A 17,756-nucleotide genomic window follows, 5' to 3' on the forward strand; every position below is an offset into this window, starting at 1 on the left:
TAAATCAGGCGAAAGTAGTTTCAATTCAAAGCAATAAAGGTTTTAAAATGTCTATTATTACCTTTCAGATATCGAAGAATGTGCCATCGACACTCACAACTGTCATGCTGATGCCAACTGCACCAACACTATAGGATCGTTCTACTGTACGTGTCTTAATGGTTACTCTGGAGATGGAGTCATGTGCGTTGGTACGTTTTATTGAGATAATTTATGAAACGGATTCGTAATAAGCCCGAAAATTAAGTCATTGGAAATCTTACACGTAACAATAACGAAAGAATTCAAGGAAGATATAAATACACATGTATATGTACTCTTCCGTACTCGAAATTTCTATAGGTTCCACTTAGATGTCACACATAACGTGAAAGCTTATCACCCCAATATTACACGGAACTAGAGAATCAAAAAGTTAACATGTGAAAAATGAATATAACAAATGATCGGAATTCTTTGTTGTGTGACTGTATTCTGACTCAAAGTAAATTCTTAATACTTATCCAGTAAGTTAATTCTCTTTTATAATTTCAGACGTAGACGAGTGCTATCCTGATCAGATATCTGCGGAATATCTTCATCTCGCTCACAACTGTCACGTGGATGCGAACTGTTCCAACACCAAAGGGTCATTCTACTGCACGTGTCATACGGGATACTCTGGAGATGGAGTCGTTTGTTTAGGTAGGCCTTTTCTACGATGCCCTGAACCATCTAATCAGGAATTAATTAAGTTTTATAAACATTCTTCTTTACCTTTTTCCAAAGATATCAACGAATGTGACCCATCTGGATTGTCGTCTGAGTATCAGCACTTGGCTCACATTTGCCACGATGATGCTAACTGTACAAACACAAAAGGATCTTACTACTGCACATGCTTGAACGGATACTCTGGTTTAGGACAACACTGCACAGGTACAGTGCTTGAATTTTTTTTGAAGATGAAATGTATCTTAGGAATTTACATTGTTTATAGGATATATAAAGAAACTAAATATAAATAGCTATCAATTTAGTACCTTACTGTCTTTATAAACCAAAAGTACTGAAACTAAGGAGAAAACGCAAACGCCTCCGTAATGGTGCGATCATTGTGGTATTTTTGTTTCAAAGATATCGATGAGTGTGCATCTGGTACACACAACTGTCACGCTGACGCCAACTGCACTAACACCAAAGGATCATTCTACTGCACGTGTCATACGGGATACTCTGGAGATGGAGTAACCTGCGAAGGTGAGTTTCTAAAGTACTTATGGCTACATGACACATTTGGAGAAGGTGTATTTCACCGAAGTACATTGAACCCTTGGTACAGTTTGGTGTTTTTTTCTGGAATACGATAATACGATAATGAATATAAATGAATGAATATAAAGAATGAATATGGAACAAAGAGAAAATACCAGATTGTCAGTCAATCAGTTCGCCCTTCACTCCTTCTCAGAAGCATAGTCCATCAACAGTCTCTCTCCGTAGCTCCTGTCCTGTGCATCCCTCCCTTGCTGGTACCAACTCTTGACCATGGACTTTATCTCTGCTTCTAGCGAACGTCTCCAGGTGTTCCGTGGACGACCTCTCCTTCGCCTCCCTTAAAGATTCCAGGTCAAAGCTTGCCTGGTGGTGGTACCGATACTTGATGGTACCAAGGGTAAAATTGAGCCACAACATACCGGCATATTACCAAACGTTCAGACTGCTCCGAATGGGATCACCACCTTATCGTGGTGGAGCGGTTTGTGTGTCTCAATGACTCCTAGAGCTATGTCGGCTGGAGTCTTGTACTCCTGGTAGGGCCACCCATGCCGAACAGGTCGATGAGTAGAGACTAGACAAATAGTAACCCCCTGGTCCTCTAGGTTGGGGGTTGGGCGTAGGGTTAACAACCCCACCCCATAAAAAACAGAATCGTTACAGAAACCCGAAACGTAGACAATGATACAACACTAGCTGGGGGAGTCACTGCTGGGGCTGCAATGGCGCTCTTGGGCCAAAGCCAGTGGGAAGCCCATAGGCCGATGGGCCCCATGGTTGCCCCCAAGCGACAGACGACCACCAAACGTTCAGAAGCGATGGTAAAAGGGTGAAATCTGTGGAAACATTGAACCCAGCCTCGGGGTATAGCTGTAATAGACCATTTTTGAATTTCCAAATTTTGTAGGAGGACTCACTACGAAAGACAGAACATTTTAAGGCCACTCGTGATGGCCTTTCCTTCTCATTTTCCACTAAGATCCATTGTTGAATATGTATTTAGTATATGTTTTTCTTCCCACTCTCCTTTCCTTCTCTATTTCTCAACGTCGTGTTTTGTATAAAGCTAAGATGAACAGCTGTATCAAGCACCATGTAGGATCAGATTGGGCAGGAAGCACAAAAACATATTGTTAACTTGTTTTTGTGTTCAAAATAGTAAATTACCAAATCGGGCGGAGCTACCCGGGTAGATAACGGCAATTTAATTTTCTTTATATAGCTACAAAAGCACTCCAAAGTTCTTAAACATAGGCACGCTAAGCGTGCAGGAGTTATGTCTTCAATTTATGGGGTGGCTTGGGGTGAAACTGGGTGATTATCCTGTTGGAATGGTTTATGCCATGGGTTGAGCGATTAGTGTATGGCGGCCCACGGAGTCACTATTTTGCACAAAATTTGCTTGAAAACAAAATAATTTTCACGTGCATTTTGATACATCAGAACTGTTTTATTCAATACGTAAATTTTCATCATTTAATTGAAAAACAAAAACTAATTCAATTATCAAAATGTCACAAAATGGCACGTCCTTATTCTGTTTAAAGCGGTTATTTTGTTGCTAGCTTTCTAGCAACCGTAACGTGTCACTTTTGTTTGTTACGGAATACTTTTGGCTTTTTGCCAAACACTGTAACACGATACTGTTGTTTTTCTCACTTTTGTAACATGATACCTTTGTTTTTTAAAACGAACGTAACACGATACCCTTGTTTTTCTCGAAAAAGCCACGTCTATAATAATAATAATAATAAATTTTATTTATAGAGGGTAAACACATAAGTAAAAAATGCAGGGTTCTAATATAAAATATTATCAAGAACTAAAAAAAATGTAAAATTTTAAAATTTAAAAATAAAAAATTTTTTTTAAAAAAAAAATATAATAAAAAAAAATAAAAAAATAATTTAAAAAAAAAAAAATAATATAAAAAAATAAAAAAAAAATAAATTTTTTTAAATTTTTAATTTTTTTTTTTTTTGTGATCCATAAAGCCATTGAACGAAAAGTACTATAATAAACGAAGTAATAAACGAAGCAAATCAAAAACCACTTTCTTCGGGAAAGTTCTTTAAAGCGCAGTACACCTGGAGTATTTGTTTCCTGTCAGAACTGTTCAACAAAGATTTTCGTTCATTCACAGCGTAAATTCTATTCAACAAATAAGAACTAATTGAGTAATCAAATTGTCACGGAATGGCACGTTCTTATTCTGTATTTGCTATCGATCGTAGTTGCTTTTAACAGCAAAGTTAATACTTGTACCGGTTCATTAAATGTTTGAACGAGATGTTTTACAGTTGATTTCAGTTTACTTTGGCCGCCCGCTTTGCGAAGTTTGTTGGGAAATTGGAAACTTTGTTATGAAGTTGTCAATTACGTTGCGAGTTTGCGAATCAAATTGCGAACTTCGATACAAAGTTCCCAACTTCGGCCCGACAGAACTTTTCAAGTTTGGTAGTTGAGGAGAAACAAGACATGTTGCTCGAAAGTCATGGCGATTTCTGAACTCGATGATTTTAGAACTGGTCAAGGAAGGTTGAAGTAGCTTGAAGTGTAAAACAACGTTTCGCTTCAGCGGATACGCAAGTGATTTGCCGATAAATAAATATTATGCATGTAGAAATTTGGTCAAATTTTAACTTTTTTTGTATGAAAACACATATTTAACGATTTCAGTGAGGCATAATCTTCACTGTCTTCAATTTAAGTCTTCTGCGTTTGTAAACCGGATGAAGCTGGATGGTTTACCCATATGTAAAATTGATTTTAATCGAAGCCGACGCGACGCGACAGGGAAGACTAATTTGTTCGAGACAACATGTTTACGGCTCGTCGAACATAAAAGTTTTTTTATTTTTATAACATTTGTTTCCAACAGTTTTGCGCAGCAAAGCCCTTTTTGATAACAATATTACAGAAGGTTTTAATAAATTCGGGCCAAAGTTGGGAACTTTGTATCAAAGCTCACAATTTGATTCGCAAACTCGCAACCTATTTGGCAACTTCGTAACAAACTTTCCAATTTCCCAACGAACTTCGCAAAGCGGGCGGCAAAAGTAAGAACAGCATTATTCTTCAAATCTACTTTGTGCAAATGTTATATGTAATTTTTACTACGGTCAGGAAAGCTAGCCTCTCCAAACGTACGCTCGAATAAGACGAATTACAAGTTAGTGTTAGGCCTTTTACTCACGGCGTGTGCGTTGTAAGCAGGCGAGCGTTTCGAAAAACGTTTTTAATCCAGGGGTACTTCACAACTCACCAATTCCGCCTCCTACAAATCTAAAATCTTCGAACGAAATTGCTCACTACAACTGTGTCAGATTGCTTCCCCCTTATAAACTACATTTTGATTGGTTCTGATAGTACCTGAAATCTGATTGGTGTGACAAACAAACATACTTCACTGACCCACTGACTGATTACAGGCCCATCACGCCGACTAAGAGCTATTTTTGAAAAAATAACTCAAAAATGAACATGAAGTTTATATATCATTTTGCAACTAAAATCTTTAGATATCAGCGAATGTCAAACTGAAAGCCCTGGCGCCTCATCACACCACTTATGCTCACAATTGTCACGGCGATGCTAACTGTACCAATACCAAGGGATCATTTTACTGCACGTGTCACCATGGCTACTCAGGAGACGGTGTTATTTGTGCAGGTAAAGAATTATCTTTAATATAACATGACTCGATTTGAACAGGTTTTACAATGAATGATACATAGCAACTACAATTCAAATGGGATTCTTTGCAGTTTAAGACTGGTACAATTATGGTGCAGTTGTGGTAAAAGGTTGACCTTTTAATTTATAACAAAATGTCGAGTTGCAGTTTTTAAATTTGTCCCTAGAACTCTGTAGGCTTCCAGTTTTCATGTATGAATTTTTGAACGAATCTACTTATATTCCGTATGATAAAGTGCTCCGTGATTAATGTCGGTGAACAAAATTACCTCAAAATAGCAATGTACGCTTTTTAGGGTTTTGTAAGGCGACAGCATTTGAAGGCAATCTGCCAATCTATAAAAGGAGTGGTATTATTATCAGCTGTCCACACACGCGAGATTATACAAGATATTATAAGACTATGTTTTTTTCTTTGTTCAGACGTGGACGAGTGTTTTCCTGATCAGATATCTGATGAGTACCTTCATCTTGCTCATGACTGTCACGTGGATGCGGACTGCACCAACACCAAAGGATCATTTTACTGCACGTGTCTTAATGGTTATTCTGGTAATGGAGTCGCTTGTGTAGGTACGTGGTTCTCGTAAAGGATGCGCCGTTGTACCATTTTGTTCAGCGGGGCTTATATAACTCAGTCATAGCAGTCTTATTCATAGCGGTCTTTCCCGTTAAAGTTTAAAAACTTGATTAACTTGCACTGGACTTGGAAATACAACTGTTAGGTTTTGTCGGTACATGCTCCAAAGTTTAGAACTCCTTACATTGCCTTCTTTGGGTTGCTATATTCCAAACATCTAACTCATTAGATAAATAGAGAAGTAACAAACAAACAAATATATAAATAAAAATAAGCAACTATATTTAACAAGAGTGACACGTAACAGTGAACACTGGCACAACAGTGAGCCTTAACAAGAAAAGAAATAGCAAATAATGAAAGAATATTGTTCAAAAACTGAACTATAAAGATGTTACAAGTCTATGTTAAAGGACCCTAGTCAGCCTCCGCCATTTTCAATGGCATCGAATTTGTAAAAATTGTATCTTATTGCATTGCTGTAAGTTGTGTTATTGGGAGTCTGTTTAATTACCTTTAGCAGTTTTACGGTGAACTCTTTCGTTTAGACATGCTCCAGGAAAAATCATGATAATACAGAAATTCTCGCATGTAAACAAAAACATAGGTGTGGCTGACTAGGGTCTTTTAATGTGAACGTTTAGATTCTACTTCGCATTCCTGTTTGTGTCGGCATTTCTACAGAAACAGCGGTCATATTGGTGGAACTAACAAACGAAGTAGACAAGAAGTATTTTATTAACGTCCACTGGACATCGCTTGCAAACCAATATGCTTGGACGAGGCAGAGTTTGGCGCTTATAGAAAATCTTTGCGGTCCAATTGTCCATCAAATATCTGAAATGCCTTATTTATTGCATATGCCATAAAAGCGCAAATACTCCAGGCATTTAATTCCAGTACCCGTGTCAAGAAATCATCAACAACGGTTTGTCTCCAGGTAACCTTTTAATTATTTCCCCTTGCTTCTACGTTCACGCATTTTTTTCGCCTTGACAGTCGTAAAGACTGGCTTACGCGCACGATGCATGCTCAAGCATGAGCATACCATGGCGGGTGCAGTGTTTTTGCTTGATATTGTGCGCTGTGCTAGTTTTAGGATCTCGTCAGTTTTGGAAGGGGTTCATCATCGAGAATTACCTGCGTGCTCGCCGTCTTCAAGACGTTTTGTCCACTGCAGGATGGACTGGCACCGCCTCAAAGGAATACGAGTAAGACTAAGTATGAGCAAAGGAAAAGGTCTGCACTCTGGCCAAAGTGGCTTAATCCGCTGAAGCATAGTGCCTCGTCCTACCGCTACTGCTGTATTGGTCAATAAGCCTGTTTTGATAAGTGGTTTCCTTCTACCCAGCACATTCTGCCCACAAATAATTCGTGTTATTAAGAAAGAGTGGTCGCCAGACTCCTTGAAGGAATGCGGGCAAGACCGCTGTGAATAGTATGCCGAGAGCGCAATACAATCTTTTCATAGATGACCATTCATTTAAAAAAAGGTTCCGCAACTCCTGATCCATATTTCCTATTACTGTTTGATGTTGAGGAATTTTAATTTACTGCTGACTGGAATAAATTAGCTTGAGTAGATTTTTCAAAGCCTACCGAAACTGCATTATTACAACGAATTTCATTTTCGTTCTTTGAAAAATTTACTTGTGGTAATCTATTCAGCATGACACGACGTACTTTATACCGTATGTTAACATTGCACGTTCAATAATACTTGGCAACCCTACTGACAGTTCGTTTGAGGACGTTTTGAACCTCTGTTTGCAGTCAACAATCTCTAGAAATCCTGGGGTGATCTTCGGTAATCCTCTTTAGTCTTCGAATGATTTTCAGTAAATGTCTTCAGTTCATTATTTTTATAACTGGGCAATTTTCAAATGCATTAATGACTTGTTTTGCTCAGTTATAAAGACGTTGAATTTGTATTCAGTAAAAATAAGCTTGATTCCTTCTCATATTCTGAAAAAGTAAGAATCTTCAATAAATTCATTAGAAAAAATATTTATGCCTTTGCATCTTAGACGTCGAGGAATGTGCCAAGCAAATCGATAACTGTCACGTGGATGCCAACTGCACCAACACCAAAGGCTCATTCTACTGCACGTGTCATACGGGATACTCTGGAGATGGAGTCTCTTGCAATGGTAGTGTAACGTTTTGATTTAAAAAAATCAACTTTTTTACAACCAGTACAGTTGCCCAGATGATTAAGATTCTCTTGTACTTATGCTGATACACAATTTGGTAATATTTTTCTGCTTACGTTTTACTTTTAGACATTGACGAGTGTTTTCCTGATCTGATATCTGACGATTACCAGCATCTTGCTTACAACTGTGACGTGGATGCAAACTGTTCCAACACCAAAGGATCATTCTACTGCACGTGTCATACGGGATACTCTGGAGATGGCATCACGTGTCTCGGTAAAATGCTTGCTCATTACAAAATAAACATTTGATAATCAATACTGTACACAGCAATGCAAAACAATTTAAATGTAAATCGACTAATGTATCTTGAAAAAAGCATTTCATTTTCGTAGTAAAGGAATTCGATTATACCAAATGCTACCGTTCAATAATAGATATGTAAACTCTTTTGCAGTTGATCAACTATTACGTAAAACATTATACCACTTCTAAGAAATAAAAAGATTCCCATTACTTTTTACTCTAACCAAAGAGCGGTAAGATTAAGGTAAAACTCACGGGCAAATAGCATAGTATATAGGAAATACAGGCCATGCCTAAGTGAACTCCTTCTCCAAAAACAGAAAAAAGTTCCCTTTTCTTTCATTTTCTTTTCTTTTCTTTCCATTCCTTTACTTTCTTTCCTTTCTTTTAATTTATGTCTTGTACTGTTTTTTCCTCCTCCTGTCCCGTCCCGTCCTCCTGTCCTTTCTTGTCCTTTCCCTTTCTTCCTGTCCTTGTCCCCTGTCCTTTCCCTTTCTGTCCTGTCCTGTATTGTCCTTTCCCTTTCTGTCCTGTCCTGTATTGTCCTTTCCCTTTCTGTCCTGTCCTGCCTTGTCCTTTCCCTTTCTGTCCTGTCCTGTATTGTCCTGGCCTGGCCTGGAGTGGAATCCACTTCACACCACTCTAGCCCCTCTACTTTACTTTACTTTGCTAATTTTACATTCTACTTGTCCTTTTCTCGTAGATGTGGATGAGTGCTTTCCTGATCAGATATCTGATGAGTATCTACATCTCGCTCACAACTGTCATGCTGACGCGAACTGTTCCAACACCAAAGGATCATTCTACTGCACCTGTCATACGGGATACTCTGGAGATGGAGTCTTGTGTTTAGGTAGACCTTTTCTATGATGTCCTGAGCCATCTTCACCAATCAATACGAAGCCCTTGCAAATTAATAAATATGCTTATAAATACGACCATTCTTTACTTTTATCAAAAGATATCAACGAATGTGACCCATCTGGATTGTCGTCTGAGTATCAGCACTTGGCTCACATTTGCCACGATGATGCTAACTGTACAAACACAAATGGATCTTACTACTGCACATGCTTGAACGGATACTCTGGTTTAGGACAACACTGCACAGGTACAGTGCTTGGATTGTTTTCAAGATGACATTTGTCTTCTGTAAGGAGCGTAGACAGGGAAATAGATTAGTATAGGAAAGACCCTAATGTAGAAAGGTTAGGTTGTGTTAATCTAATGATTAACAATAAACTGTCTAATCAGTTTCAGTTAACAATAATTGAAAGTGATTACCATTTTAAGACGAGTATTAACTTACACTTCGTTTCTTAAATAGATATCGATGAATGCACATCTGGTACACACAACTGTCATGCTGACGCCAACTGCACCAACACCAAAGGATCATTCTACTGCACGTGTCATACGGGATACTCTGGGGACGGAGTAACCTGCGAAGGTGAGTTCATAAAGTACTTGTGGCTACATGACTTCCGGAGGATACTTTACCATTGATTGAGAATCAGTCGTAAAACTATGCAGTGAATAAGTTGAGATCCAAAATGTATGATTACGACTAGCTTCAAGGTAAAGCTGTAAAAGGCCATCTCGAAATTTGGAAATCTCTCCCAATATCGATTACTGGTTCGACTAGCTTTTGAATTGAATTTTTAATGAATTTAGTCTGAATTGATCTAGCCGCACATCCACAACTAATTTACTAGCATATTGCTAACCCGAGGTGGCCCGGTGAGCGTCCTACATATTATTACCGTTATATTTTCATCTAAAGTGGCTAACAAATGATGATAATGATGATCTCCGAGTTGACTTGTTCTTCTAAAACTTTCGTTTGTGAAAGGTTTTTGACCGGAGCTTGTTTTAAGACAAACTTGGAATGGTCCGTTCTACACCCGCGTATTTTTTTCCATAGTTCTAAAAAAAGGCTAAATAAATAAAAGTTTAAAATCGGCAAGAGTTAATGACGCTAAATGGCGTTAAACTTAACACGAGAAAACGCATGAAAGTTCATTAAAATAAACAGAAACTAAATATTCCTCTTTGTGACTGACAACTTAGATATCAGTGAATGTCAAACGGAAGCCCTGGCGCCTCATCACACCACTTATGCCCACAATTGTCACGGCGATGCTAACTGTACCAATACCAAGGGATCATTTTACTGCACGTGTCACCATGGATACTCAGGAGACGGTGTTATTTGTGCAGGTAAAGAAATATCTTGATTATAACATGACGAGTTTAACAATGAATGATACATAGCAACTTTATATTTGGAAGTTAAAATATATGTTATTAAATTAATTAAGGGAAAAAAAAAAGATCGGTGGCCGTGTTAAATGGATTAAGGTGGCTCATTATGGTTTAGACATGCCGGTCTTTTGTGTTCTATTGCAGCCATACCAATAATGTTAAATAATACTTACTACCAATTTGTATAGGTTTTACCGAATAAATTGAAGTTGCAGTGACTTCAAAGTTCTTTACCATTGCAATATGGTAAAGAATAGCAGGTGATTTGCGCGATGCAGTCGTTGTGTCACCCACAAATGACCACTACTCACCATTAGAGTTCTCAGTAGCTCAGTGGTTAGAGCGTCCGACTAGTGTACGGAAGGTCGTGGGTTCGAGTCCCATCTGTGAACTCAGAATTTTTTCTGAGTTCTTTCTCTCCACACATCAATCCATTATTATTTATTTATTAACGTCATAAGCAGTCAATGAAACCCCATTTTTGACCATTTTTGTGGCTATTATGCAAAAAAACACCCGGTAAAAGTTTTTGTTTTTGATATATGTTTTGTCACCGGCAAAATAAACATTTTTGCAATTTTTTAAAAAATTAAAGGCAGGGTTCCGAGCTATGAAACTTTTTCATAAATTTATGGTGATAATGAGCACTTTACTACATTTCTTAAAAACTTTTCACAATCAGTTTTTTACGTTGCGAGTATTTTTACTCGTGAATGCGTAATGAACGAGTATAGTGGGGAAGTTTAGCCTTCCATCCTTCCATCCTTCCATCGATAGAAACATTATTCAAACAAGAACATTGAGAAGCTTGAGAAGCTTAAAATCGGGCGCTTTGCCTTGAAAGGCAGGGTTCAGTACAGCAGAAACCACGAAGCAGTTACTTAAGTAGCACTCAGTCCGACTGTGTTTGTGTAAGTCACAGGGCTTGCATGAGCTGTATTAGTGTGCATAATATAATATCTAGAACGTTGTCGAGATTGCATTATTACTTAATGACATGATGGTTTCAATTTATAAATGTATCTCACACAATACAAATAAACGATTAAAGTAGACGACTAGACAATGTAAAGTTTTAAGACTTAGCAAAGTGCAGTGTATTGGTAATACTGTAAGGTGCGGTTTCACCTGAAGGTCGTGTGCTTTTCGGTATTTTCCAGGCATTGCACTTTGATGGGACAGTACTACAACTGTTTACCGGGGAACTACTATTGTCAAGAAAATGATCACAACTTGTTGATGAATGATTGGACATTTGTTTCATACCATTACTGTAATAGCAATTGATGAAGGCTTTTAGTCCTGAACCAAAGTATAAGGACTGGGAAATACTGAAACCCATTATCAGCCACCTTAAACGGAAATATCTTGTTGGTGTTTCAAGGAATCCAAGGAAACTTCACTCATCCCATGTATCTATGTATTGCGGTATTTTGTAATTTTTTGAGTGATTTTTGGGGATGTTTGGCAGGTGATAGTTTTTTTAAAAGAATTAGTAAAATTTAGACAACTAAGAAATATTGAAAATTTAATGTGAATTTAACATTGGAATTTGAAGTTAGAAATTGGCAGACGGACACCAAACAGTCCCGTGACATCCTGGAGTGTTTTTGCATGGGGGTCAACTGTGTGATGATGTTTCCATTTTTTTCTTCAATCCCCACTGATAAAGAACTGTTGTTGGTGTTATGTTGGTGTTATCACATGTCAAGCCTTTAACAAGGTATGAAAAGAACACAAGGATTTAAATTATTCTGGTGCTCAATTTTTGCGTAACTAAAATTAATGTTACTCAAATTCCTGATGGATTCTGTCTTAAACTGTTACGAGCTTAGTATTTCCAAATTATTGCATGTCAATGTAAGGCAAGACAAGACGTCGACATGCCTTGGTTCTTATGTAATTCTCTTAAAAACACATAAGATATTGACTATAATTTTGTCTGTGCTATGGCAATTCACAGTGGGGTGGTCTTGATGTGTCTTTAACTTGTAGACTGGACTGGACTAGACTAGTAAAACGCGGACTAGTAAAACGCGGACTTGTAAAACGCCTCTAGACACTTCGAATTCCTTGGCCACAATCATCTTACGGCTCTCTTCAATACATAATGTCTCAAAAAAAACAGTAACCTCAGAAAGAAGTCAGAAGCAAATAAGGTCGAAAGACCGAATTTGAACATATAACGGCAAATGTTCTAATGTCACGAACGTAGGAGTCGTGTAGGCCCGTCACCTTTATTTATCACATACTGCCCCCAAATTAAAACAGTACCCTCAGAAAGAAGTCAGAAGCAAATAAGGTCGAAAGACCGAATTTAAACATTCAACGGCAAATATTCTAATGTCACGAACGTAGGAGTCGTGTAGGCCCGTCACCTTTATTTACGATTGACTGTTGATTTCTGGACGGGCCCCGTTCTACCTCGTGCGAGCAATACAAACGACTGCACTCAACAGACGTCAAGTATTAAGAAATAAAAACGTTACTCTGGTTAAAAATTTTGTAGTAAAATGTTCGTAAAATATCTACAATGTCCCAACGTTTCGGCTTAAACTAAAGCCTTCATCAGGGGAAAGTGATAAGTGAATACAAAAAGCACGTTCTTATATAATATGCAAATCGAGAGCTAATGTTTGTCCCTAAAGGCTAAATTTAGAAATTCGTGCGGTAAATGCATGCCGTCATCGCGGTTTAGCGGATTATTGCAAGTGTTAATTTCCCAAGCCTCCAGAATACGTCTTTTGCGCCAATTTGTGCTTGTACGTAAGATCTTTGACGATTCCCACGAGATGGTGTGGCCAGAATGAAAACAATGTTCCGCTAAAGCTGACTTGTGTGAGTGTTTGTTTTCAACTGCTTTTTGATGCTCTTTGAGTCGGGTGGAAAATTTTCGTTTCGTTTCTCCGATGTAGCTTTTGTCACAAACTTGGCAGGGAATTGAATAAATTGCGCCACGAGTCTGATCTTTTGGCAATGGATCTTTCGGTTTTGGAAACAAATTGCCGATGGTTTGGTGTGGTTTTAAAGCGACTTTGATATTATAATTGCTTAAAATTCGCTTGATTGGTTCCGTAGTACCCTTGATGTACGGCAGAATGCAGAAACCTTTTTTGTCATCCGGTGCAGTTGCAGGCGTTTGTTGAGAAGGTCGTTTCGGTTTGCTTACATCAATCACAAAGCGCTTAGGGTAGCCATTCGCCCTGAGTGCCGCGGTCACATGTTGCATTTCCTTTGACTGTTGATCAACAGAAGATGGAATAGTTTTTGCACGATCAGTCAAAGACTTGACCACAGCCCTTTTGTGAGCAGCCGGATGGTGGGAGTCAAACGAGAGATATCTTTCTGTGTGTGTCGGTTTGCGATAGACTTTAGTGGAGAGTTGGCCATCGTCTTGTCGACAGACAGTGACGTCAAGAAAGGATATTTTCCGTTCTGTTTCTCTTTCAACCGTAAATTGGATAGATGGCTCGATACTGTTCAAATGATTCTGTAAGGTTAGCACCAGGTTGGATTTAACAGCGGCACATACATCATCTACATATCGTTTCCAAAAACACGGCTGGGAAAGGGAGGTGGATAGTGCTCGTTTTTCAAGGTCCTCCATGACCAGATTTGCCATAACAGCTGACACTGGAGAGCCCATGGCGGTTCCGAAAATCTGTTGGTAGTGATTGTTGTTGTACTTGAAGTTTGTTGTCGACAAACAAAAATCCAACAGATCGACAATGTCATTAACAGGTATGGTGGATCTATCCTGCAAGGTGACATCATTGGAAAGCAAATCTTTAGCAACTTGAATGGCGAGTTCCACCGGAATGGATGTAAATAAAGAAACAACGTCAAACGACACCAGCTCTTCATCTTCTTTGAGTGAGACATTTTTCATCTGTTCACAAAATTCCATGTAAGCAAACCGAAACGACCTTCTCAACAAACGCCTGCAACTGCACCGGATGACAAAAAAGGTTTCTGCATTCTGCCGTACATCAAGGGTACTACGGAACCAATCAAGCGAATTTTAAGCAATTATAATATCAAAGTCGCTTTAAAACCACACCAAACCATCGGCAATTTGTTTCCAAAACCGAAAGATCCATTGCCAAAAGATCAGACTCGTGGCGCAATTTATTCAATTCCCTGCCAAGTTTGTGACAAAAGCTACATCGGAGAAACGAAACGAAAATTTTCCACCCGACTCAAAGAGCATCAAAAAGCAGTTGAAAACAAACACTCACACAAGTCAGCTTTAGCGGAACATTGTTTTCATTCTGGCCACACCATCTCGTGGGAATCGTCAAAGATCTTACGTACAAGCACAAATTGGCGCAAAAGACGTATTCTGGAGGCTTGGGAAATTAACACTTGCAATAATCCGCTAAACCGCGATGACGGCATGCATTTACCGCACGAATTTCTAAATTTAGCCTTTAGGGACAAACATTAGCTCTCGATTTGCATATTATATAAGAACGTGCTTTTTGTATTCACTTATCACTTTCCCCTGATGAAGGCTTTAGTTTAAGCCGAAACGTTGGGACATTGTAGATATTTTACGAACATTTTACTACAAAATTTTTAACCAGAGTAACGTTTTTATTTCTTAATGAATCAACCACCTGGTTACAGGTCCATTTTTAAAAAGACGTCAAGTAGTGGAAAGAAAGAAACATATGCACACAACTCATAGCATCAATCCCGTTGTTTTAGTAGGGGTTTGCAGAACGAACATGTGCTATACTGCAAAAACATCTCCACGCTTAAACAGACCATAGAGTGCTCAAAAAAGCTAGAAATATGCCGTCGAAGAAACACACAAGAGCTTCAAACACAAATTGTTTCGCTCGCTAAACCGTTTAGTTTTATCCGATTTACAAGCGCTTGTTTTACAAGTCCGCGTTCTACAAGTCCTTGCTTAACAAGCCCTCGTTTTACAAGTCCGCGTTTTACTAGTCCTCGTTTTACAAGTCCGCGTTTTACTAGTCCGCGTTTTACTAGTCCGCCTTTTACAAGTCCGCGTTTTACCTGAGTCCGCGTTTTACTAGTCCGCGTTTTACAAGTCCGCGTTATACTAGTCCGCGTTTTACAAGTCCGCGTTTTACTAGTCCGCGTTTTACTAGTCCAGTCCAGTCCTCGAAATACAGTATGCCAAAACTCCCCGCCCTCTAAAGATAAGTCCTTGACGGTTCTTGTCGTTTTTCGGTGGCTATTCATCTTCGGCATCTTTCTCATCCACCTCTCGTTCTGTCCTGTGTCTGTCATCACACGAAAGAAAAGCTGATTCTCAAAAAATCTGCCACAAAAGGAAATTGACAAAACCAATATGAAAACCATATATCGAAAGTTTCTTATTCTAAAATTTTATCATACGTCTTAATTCAGAGCTACAAAGAAGTTCCTCCTTTTGAGTTATTGATACTGTTCTTACAGTACCTCTTTCCACTAGCGAAATTTTACAAAATTCCTTCGCGGCGAAAAGGTAGCGCGAATCCAGAACAGACTCCAATCGAGAGTGGGTTAATTCTAGATTACTATTAATTAACTATTACAACATTCATTTTTAAAATAGTTTCCCAAGCCGACTAAGCTAACTAAACGTCGAGTGTATCTTTCAGTAAACAAAACATGCCGTTATGACGCCGGAAATCCAGCTCACGCATACTATACCCCGTGACTCACGCAAACCTCCGACTTACGTGCTACTACAGTCATTCCTTTCTAAACATTTTTTTTTGACCACCACCGTACCTTTCTACCCAAAAAACTCATGAAACCGCCCGGTTTTAACCTGTTTTAACCTTTCAAAAATTAGAGCGTTCGAAACTAAATAAGATCCGTAATCACAAACAACATACAGCCGTTTACCAGCACTCTTTAAAACTCCTGAAACCCTTCAAAATCAGGCAAAATAAATCTTTGAAATAACCTTTATCAATGTTTCTTATTTTTTATTCAGTTCTATAAAATGCCTTTCATACACTACTGTCAAACAAAAATTTCAATTTCCTCAAAGTTTCAAGACAAAAGAATAACAAATATTTCGTGCACGATGTAATTTGATTAAGCCAATATTATCACGTCTAAAAATACTTCAGGCAATTCAGTGAAAACCCGTTTTTTTTTCGTATCAACGAAAACCACTTTCGAATAATCAATACATAAAAATAACAATAAGATCAAAAGGAAGAAAGGAACCTTTCTAATTATTTGAAGACTTTCAAAGCCGTGATATTATACATCCAATCCGCGATAAAATTTAATTACAACAAAATCCAAGTTCTCATTTTGAATTCCATTTTTTTCAGTTGATACCTTTATCCAACTTGTGAAAAATTCCATTCAAGTTCCTATTAATACTGTACATTCCCAATGTTTTGCTCAGGTCTTCAGAAGCGTCTTACTAACCAAATCTAAAATAATTCCAAAACATGCTGTACAAACATTCTACTCTTTGTGACAAACGACTTGACGACCAATTGTTCAGAAATGAAAATCGACACAGTTCTTGCTAAATAAAAAAAAAGTTTTACGGCGGAGTCAGGCTCAAAAAATATACCGCAAGATCACACCCCCATTCATAGTCAGAAACCAGCAAACCATCTAGTTTGCTAAAAAAAAAACACTGCGTGACATCAATGACGTTACCTTTTTCATTTACAAAAATAACTTTAACTTGTCAAAGTAAGTGCAATTTCACAATGGTGAATGTCAGTACAGTATGGGGCCCAGTATCTCGGCCGGGTCCAGTTCTCGGCCACTTTGTGTTTAACGCGTTTTTTCACACTCCAGTTGAATCAAAAGAAAAAGGTATTTCCTTCAAACGATAGACTGATTCATGTGCTTTAAGTATCTTGAGTTTGATCGTTCAATTCGATATAGAAAGCTCACACGTCGAGTTTACGCGGAGGTAGGTGAATTTGCATTCCCGAAAAAGTTGTTTGTTTACGGCTCCAAATTCATGGATGTAGTTAAATTCGTATTTTATCCAAAAGCCCCCACCATACGAGCTAATTTTTGGCATGTGAAACGTAGAATAATTCAGCTTTCTGCTTTAGTTAACTTTTCGTTGAACCGTTGTATTTTTTGGTCTTAATTTACTTCGAAATTTTTTCTTGCGACGTTTGCGTATTTGCCAGTTCTCGGCCACCCTGCTCGCTATCACAGCTTAGCGCTTGGTTTTTAATATAATTTCATCTGCTGCTGCCAGAATGAAAGAAATAAATGTTTTAAAAATAAAGTTCAATCTTATCTCTAAGTTTTGAGCTGACTCTTGTCTTGTCTATTATTTCTACAACACCTAAATCTTTCAAGACCTTTTCACTGCAAAATAAACCATCTAAATGCACGGGTCACACAATGCGGTTTTGCCAGAACCTGCACATAGGCAACTAGGCGCGTTAAAATCCTTCTTTTCTAAAGTAAAACAAAGCATCATAAAAATAATTTGGGATCGATATAGTATAAATAGGTTTACAGAGTGATTTTATGACTGTGAA

General features: G+C 38.2%; 1 protein-coding gene across 1 annotated transcript in view; it reads left to right on the forward strand.

Moving 5' to 3' along the window:
- The window catches only part of LOC144655039 (uncharacterized), a 127,074-nt gene that overhangs the window by 16,388 nt on the left and 92,930 nt on the right, over positions 1 to 17,756 (forward strand). Inside the window, 13 exon segments of the mRNA XM_078515258.1 lie at positions 69 to 191; positions 535 to 684; positions 769 to 918; positions 1,117 to 1,239; positions 4,779 to 4,798; positions 4,800 to 4,929; positions 5,377 to 5,526; positions 7,561 to 7,683; positions 7,816 to 7,965; positions 8,699 to 8,848; positions 8,957 to 9,106; positions 9,323 to 9,445; positions 10,066 to 10,215. Of these exon segments, the coding sequence (XP_078371384.1) occupies positions 69 to 191; positions 535 to 684; positions 769 to 918; positions 1,117 to 1,239; positions 4,779 to 4,798; positions 4,800 to 4,929; positions 5,377 to 5,526; positions 7,561 to 7,683; positions 7,816 to 7,965; positions 8,699 to 8,848; positions 8,957 to 9,106; positions 9,323 to 9,445; positions 10,066 to 10,215 (1,692 nt within the window).

Source organism: Oculina patagonica, chromosome 5 (genome assembly GCF_052425735.1).
Source record: "Oculina patagonica isolate OP01 chromosome 5, crgOcupat, whole genome shotgun sequence".
Lineage (NCBI taxonomy): Eukaryota > Metazoa > Cnidaria > Anthozoa > Scleractinia > Oculinidae > Oculina > Oculina patagonica.